Source organism: Penaeus chinensis, chromosome 35 (genome assembly GCF_019202785.1).
Source record: "Penaeus chinensis breed Huanghai No. 1 chromosome 35, ASM1920278v2, whole genome shotgun sequence".
Taxonomy (NCBI): domain Eukaryota; kingdom Metazoa; phylum Arthropoda; class Malacostraca; order Decapoda; family Penaeidae; genus Penaeus; species Penaeus chinensis.
This window is the reverse complement of record NC_061853.1, coordinates 25,693,150-25,700,127: the sequence shown is the minus strand read 5'-3', so window position 1 is coordinate 25,700,127 and position 6,978 is coordinate 25,693,150. Positions and strand designations below refer to the sequence as shown.

At 40.0% G+C, this 6,978-nt stretch overlaps 1 protein-coding gene across 1 annotated transcript; it reads left to right on the top strand.

Annotated features, from left to right (window-relative positions):
- LOC125044460 (compound eye opsin BCRH1-like) lies at nucleotides 1-5,294 on the top strand. Its single transcript, XM_047641143.1, has 8 exons — nucleotides 1-58; nucleotides 2,932-3,155; nucleotides 3,290-3,481; nucleotides 3,621-3,815; nucleotides 3,917-4,125; nucleotides 4,236-4,340; nucleotides 4,442-4,564; nucleotides 4,928-5,294. The coding sequence occupies exons 2-8, from the start codon at nucleotides 2,942-2,944 to the stop codon at nucleotides 5,036-5,038; spliced, it is 1,149 nt and encodes a 382-aa protein (XP_047497099.1). The 5' UTR covers nucleotides 1-58; nucleotides 2,932-2,941; the 3' UTR covers nucleotides 5,039-5,294.
- The last annotated feature ends 1,684 nt before the right edge of the window (nucleotides 5,295-6,978 follow it).

Below are 6,978 nucleotides of genomic sequence, written 5' to 3'. Positions count from 1 at the left end.
CAGTCGTTCCAGCGGTCGTTGAAACACACCTCTCTTCAGTTGCTGGCGTGTCCCTGAGGTGAGTCCCAGGCCAGGGGGCGTTCCAGTCGTAAAACACACCTCTTTCTAGTCGCTGTCTGATGTTTCTCTGTAGGGTATATATATACACACACATGTGTGTATGTCTATTTATGTATATATAAATGCATACATATGTATATATATGTATGTATGCACACCCATATATATGGGCGTGTATACATATATGTGTTTGTGTATGCATTTACATATATATGCATATATGTATTAATATGTATATATACACATATATATATATATGGATACATATATATGTATATTTATATATATACAGACATATTTATATATATTATCTATATTTATATACACAAATATATATAATATTTATATCCTCATCAGCCTGAACCAATCTAGTGCAGGTCGTGGGCCTTTCCCAATCATTTCCATCTTTGTCTAGAGTTTTTCGTTTCCAGTCTTGGTCACGAATTTCGTTATTTCGTCACGCCATCTTGTCATTCGTGTGGTCCTTGGCCTCTTTATGTTATCTGCAGCCCAGCCTCTTACTTTCTTTGTCCATTTGTCGTCCTGTCTTCGACATATATGACCTGCCAATTGCCATTTTTTTCCTTTTGTCTTCCACTTTTGTCTGTTCCCTGATCCACGTCGCCCTCATCCAATCTCTCAGACTAATTCCCAGCATCAATCTCTCCATCCCTTTTTGGGCACTTATCAGTTTCTTCTCCAGTAATCTGGTTGTAGTCCATGTTTGTGATCCATAGGTCATAACTGGGAGGACGCATTGATTAAAGACTTTTCTTTTTTTTAAACATAATGGCAAGGAGCCTCTTAGTATGCTACTGTGTAAGCCGAAGCCGCTCCAACCTAGACTGGTGTGTTGCTTAATTTCCTCTTCGCTAGATGTGTTTGTACCAGTTGCCCTAATTATATATACTTGTCTACCACCTCTAGCTCTTCGCCTTGTACATGTATCTGTTCGAATTGATCTCTACTGTTGAACATAATCTAGGTCTTTTTCTTGTTCATCCTAAGTCCAACTTTCAGACTTCCTCTATTCAGATAATTTATTGGTTGCTGCATTTCATTTGTAGATTCACTGAAGAGAATATCAACTGCAAATCTTAGATTGTTTAGGTATCCCTCTCCTATTTTGATACCCTTTCTGTTCCATTCTAACTTCTTGAATATTTCCTCAAGGAAAGCTGTAAACGGTTTTGGTGAGCTGGTATCGCCCTATCTAACACTTTTTTTAATTGGCATTTTATCGGTTTCCGTGTGGAGCTTGATGGTTGCTGTCCCATCTTATATATCTTCCAATAGTTTACAATATATCTCTTCTACTCCCTGTCTTCGAATAGCTTCTAGTACTGCTGGTATTTGTGAAATGCCTTTCCATAATCGATGAATGCCATACACAGGGGTTTCCTATATTCGTTTATTTTTTCTCTTATTTGAGTGAGCATATTGATGTGGTCTGTTGTTGAGAATTCACTGCGGAAGCCTGCCTGTTGTCTGGGCTGGTTAGAATCCAAACTGTTAGAGATGCGAGTTGTGATGACTTTTGTGAACAGTTTGTAAGTAACTGAAAGGAGGCTTATGGGTCGGTAGTGTTTTTAGATCCGTACTGTCCCCTTATTTTATGTATAAAAATAATTATTGCATTTTTTCCGGGATTTTGGAGTTTTTCAGTTGAGAAGGCATTTGTTAAAAAAAAAAAAAAAAAAAAAAAAATGGCTATTTTCACTGTTGCAATATCCGCATGTATTATAAGGTCTATACTGATTCCATCTTCACCTGGTGTTTCCCCTCTGTTCATGCCTTCAAGCGCTCTGTTTATTTCTTCTGTTGTGATGTTAGTTATGTCTCTAGTTACCGCGTTCGTACCTTTACCCGTGGCTGTTCATTTGAGTTGTATAGGCCAGTGAACCTCTTATGATTTCATTCTTATTATATGTCCCTTCTCCGTCTGGTTTCTTTATTGCAAACATTTGAATTCTTCCTATTTCGAGTCTCCTTTTAGTTTTTTAGTATCTACCGAGAGCTTGCTGGAACTTTGCTTGACGTTCTTACCGCCTACTTCAAGTGCAACTTCCTTTATTATGTCACTGAACTGTTTGTAAATTTGGTCAATGTTGAGATCTTCGTCGCTGAGAAGTGAATATCTGTTTTGGATGTCAAAGTTAAATTCTGTCACTCTGGTCTTCAAGTTAGCTAAATTTGGCTGTGGTTTCAATATGAGTTTATTCCTTTCCCTTCTGAGGTGCAATTTCATTTGGCCTCTGACCATTCTACAGTCACTGCCAACATTTACTTTATTAATAACTTCCACATTCTTTACTATGTCGCGCCTATTCGAAATTATGAAGTCAATTTCGTTTTTGATGTCAGATGGCGACTTCCATGTCCACTTCTGCTTTAGTCTTTTTTTGAAGAATATATTCCTAATACTGAGTGATCAAGCCTCCACAAAATCGATTAACATTTGCCACCTCTCATTCCTAGTGCCTATTCAGTAATTCTTTCCTGTACTTTTACCGCCATTACGGTTTCTCTTTTGCTGGGTAAATGAACATCATAGAAGCTCTCTTTTTCGTCATCAATGTGGCTGCAGGTTGGAGCATAGACCTGAACAATCTTTAAGTTGTACCTATCAAGTTTTATTGTAACTGAAGCCACTCATTCGCTTATACTATAACATTCCACGATATTCTTTTCTAAACGTTTGTGAACTAAGAGCCTACCACCAATTCCTGCTTGCTACCTTGGCATAAAATAAACCTTTTAGTATTGAATTCATTGGTCATGGTAATAGCAATTGTAATAACAAAACATATCTTTTATTTTAAGAAAAACATATTCCATCTAATTAAATGTACTTAATATAATTTTTTTCAGAGCTGAGAAGATGGTGTTCGCCAACGCTTCCGGCCCTCACGCAGAGGCCTACACCGCTCAGGTAACATTCGGGTACCCTGAGGGTGTCACTGTGGTGGACCTGGTGCCAGAGAACATCCGGCACATGGTCCACCCTCACTGGAACAACTACCCTCCGGTCAACCCCATGTGGCACTATGTGCTTGGTTGCGTCTACATCATCCTGGGCTGTCTCTCATTCTTTGGTTAGTGCCTCTCCATAGGGTGCCACTACTGTCCTTATGTCCTTTTTAACAATAGTGGCAACCTCTTGCATATTCACATTATGGCGCTGATGAAGCAGTCAAGCAGATATTTTTAAAAGCTGCTTTTCACGCAGGCAATGGGCTGGTGATCCTACTTTACCTGAAGAACAAGTTCCTGCGAACGCCTTCCAATCAGCTGGTCCTCAACCTGGCCATCAGCGACTTCCTCATGCTGATGACGCAGTTCCCCTTCTTCACCTACAACTGCTTCAGCGGCGGAGTGTGGATGTTCAGTGAGACCTTCTGCGAGCTCTATGCCTTCTTCGGTAAGTCAGTCTGCAAGGACGACACAGACACTGCTTTTGCTAATGTTGACATTAGTATTGAACTACAAGCAAGGATTCAAGGAATCATTCCTTTTGCCGATAACACGAACTGGTCCTCACTTCCTGAACTCTCCCGCAGGGGCCATCACCGGCATCGCATCCATCTGGACGCTGTCCTTCATCTCCTATGACCGGTACAACGTGATCGTGAAGGGCGTGAGCGGAACGCCCTTGACCTCTGGAAGGGCCACCCTCTTCGTCCTCTTCTCCTGGATCTACGCCATCGCATGGTCACTGCCGCCCTTCTTCGGCTGGGGAAAGTACATTCCTGAGGGTAAGTGACTCGCGCTGGCCGCACACTTGCTTGGATTTCATGCAACCTTCTACTAAATCCTTTCGGATGCAAAGGAATATACACACTGCTATTTCACACAGGTATCCTGGACTCCTGCTCCTTCGATTACCTCACCCGCGATGACAACCTCCGATCCTACGGAATCAGCATCTTCTTCTTCGACTTCTGCGTCCCTCTCTTCACCATCGTCTTCTCTTACATTTCCATCGTGAAGGCCATCTGTGCCCACGAGGCCGCCATGAGGGAGCAGGCCAAGAAGATGAATGTGTCCAACCTCAGGTCAAACCAGGTAAACCTTCATCTACTTCCTAGGCCAGTGAACCTCATATTCCTATTTTTCATGTGTAAAACAACTGAAATACCAATAACTTCACTGAATCCCTTCACTGCCCGTGACAGGATGCCCAGGCACAGTCCGCCGAGGTGCGCATCGCCAAGGTCGCCTGCACCAACGTGGCTCTGTGGGTGGTCTGCTGGACGCCCTACGCCGCCATCGTCGTCCAGGTAAGCGCATTCTCTCGCTTCCAACACGTTGCTTCTGACGCTTTATCAGTTGCATTGTTGCAAAGTCTGGCATTCGCTGAACATGTTTTTTTTCTCTCCAGGGGTTGTTCTTCGACCAGGGCTCCATCACGCCTCTCGTGACCATGCTGCCCGCCCTGCTGGCAAAGTCTTCCGCCTGCTACAACCCCATCGTCTACGCCATCAACCATCCTAAGTTCAGAGTGGTAAGTCCGCTAATAAAACCAGTATTTTAGAGTGTACAATGTTATATATAGTAATGAAATAGGATCAACTTGCAATGCAATAGTTGCTAGTCACAAATTCGAAACGGATACTGTGGTACCCTACCAATCCAAAATAAACGTTTTCATAACCACTACACTCAAAAAAATAATATATTTTATCTTACTAAAACACATCTGAGATATAAAGCAGGTGATGTGCAACGACCACCCCAATACCAGCCTAGGCTCTCCAGAATAACTCTTCATAGAGATACTACCTGAAGAAGATTTAGAGAATTCTGTCAGACTCAATGTTTTCGGAAGCACTGCTAACCGGCCCTCCATGCCTCCCTCCTCTCGCAGGCCCTCCAGAAGCAGATGCCTTGGTTCTGCATTCACGAGAACACCGAGACTTCCTCCTCCAAGTCCGACACCAAGTCCATCGAGACGAAAGAAGGCAAGGAGGACGCTTAAGAGCCTCGATCTACTCTAACACAAGGAAGACCTAGTCTGAAACAGGAGAGGCTTTGCAGTTCATGTTGATTTGTGTGCCTCATGAAGTCGGACGGAATCTTTGATGATGACAGGATTTTTTTTCGGATCACGGATTTAAACGCCGCCAACGTCACATTCGATTGTATTGCCGTCTGGTGTACTGTCATAAGAACAAAATTATTTAAGACGGTAGTTAACCTTTCCTCCGACTGAAATAAACCTTGCAACTGAGAAAGATCTTTCATTCACAAATCAAATTCTGGTATGTATTAGTGTAAACACATACCCATCTCTCTCTCTCTCTCTCGCTCTCTCTCTTTATACATATATATATATGTATATATATATGTATATATATATATATATATATATATATATATATATATATAGACCTGAAGATGGAATCGAAACTGAAATCTCATTTTCATTAAATCTAGTTTTTGCATCGTTGTTTTTTCTACCATAGTATCAACACAGAAGAGCGTTTTACCATTCATATATATATATATATATATATATATATATATATATATACATAAATATTTACAGAGAGACTTACATGCATATTCCCATATATCTGTATGTATATACATATACAGACATATATACATGCCTACACACATATAACACACACACACACACACACACACACATATATATATATATATATGTATATATATAAATATATATGTATATATATATATATATATATATATATATATATATATATATATATATATATATATATATATACATACATATATATACACACACATACATTACTGGGCGAAAGAACGTGAGGAGCAAACTGTTGCCCATGTAGCATATTCACGCAGCTGATAGGTCCAAAAGAACGGCGTCAACCGAGATGGTTTGTCAACAACGGCGTCGCAGGAGTTGCCAGAACGAGGTCGATAGCGAAAACGAACTGCCTTCGGGATTTTTCCTCGTGGTTAAATCCCGAAACCTTTTCATCTTATAGATACCACAAGGCAGTGGATTACTTTGTATAGGGTGGACTCCCGTAGCCTTTGAACATACTTGGACTGAACTACAAGGCAGCAGTCAGACATCACTATCGTATCTAGATAAGACTAACCTAAAAAATGCAAATCTGTGCATGTGTGCATGCGTGCATTTATACACGTATGCATTGTGTGCGTGTGCATGTGTGTGTGTGTGTGTGTGCATTCACAAAAACACATGGACGCAAGTGAACACATGTATACACACACGGATTTGCAAGTTTTGGGTTAGACTTATTTAGATACGATAGTGATACAAAACAACTGCTGCCTTGTAGTACAATCCGTGCATGGCCAAAGGCTATGGGAGTCCACTCTATATGTATATATATAGTTATATATTTAGATATATAAACATACATACACACACACACACACACACACACATATATATATATATACACACAAACATGCATACATATATATATATATATATATATATATATATATATATATATACAAACATACATACATATGAACCGCGTTCATGTTGACAATTGTATAAAAGGTATGAATGAGAATGAATATCTTCACAATACAAGAGATGTATTTGACCGGTTTCGACTATGTCTTCGTCAGAAATACATGTATTTCTGACGAAGACATAGTCGAAACCGGTCAAATACATCTCTTGTATTGTGAAGATATTCATTCTCATTCATACCTTTTATACAATACATACATATATATGTACAAACATACATACATATATATACATATACATACATACACAGATATATATATATACACACATATTCATGCAACACACACACACACACACACACATACACACAAATATATATATATATATATATATATATATATATATATATGACCCTTCGACCTGACCTGACCTCCCTTCGCTTCTGTTCACCTGTCCTCACTTCCCCTGTG

Bases quoted from the DNA above. Each gene is read 5' to 3' on its own strand.
- LOC125044460 (XM_047641143.1), top strand. From the start codon at position 2,942: ATGGTGTTCGCCAACGCTTCCGGCCCTCACGCAGAGGCCTACACCGCT. The intron at 3,482-3,620 runs GTAAGTCAGTCT...ACTCTCCCGCAG, and splicing joins CGAGCTCTATGCCTTCTTCG to GGGCCATCACCGGCATCGCA. The intron at 3,816-3,916 runs GTAAGTGACTCG...TATTTCACACAG, and splicing joins GGGAAAGTACATTCCTGAGG to GTATCCTGGACTCCTGCTCC.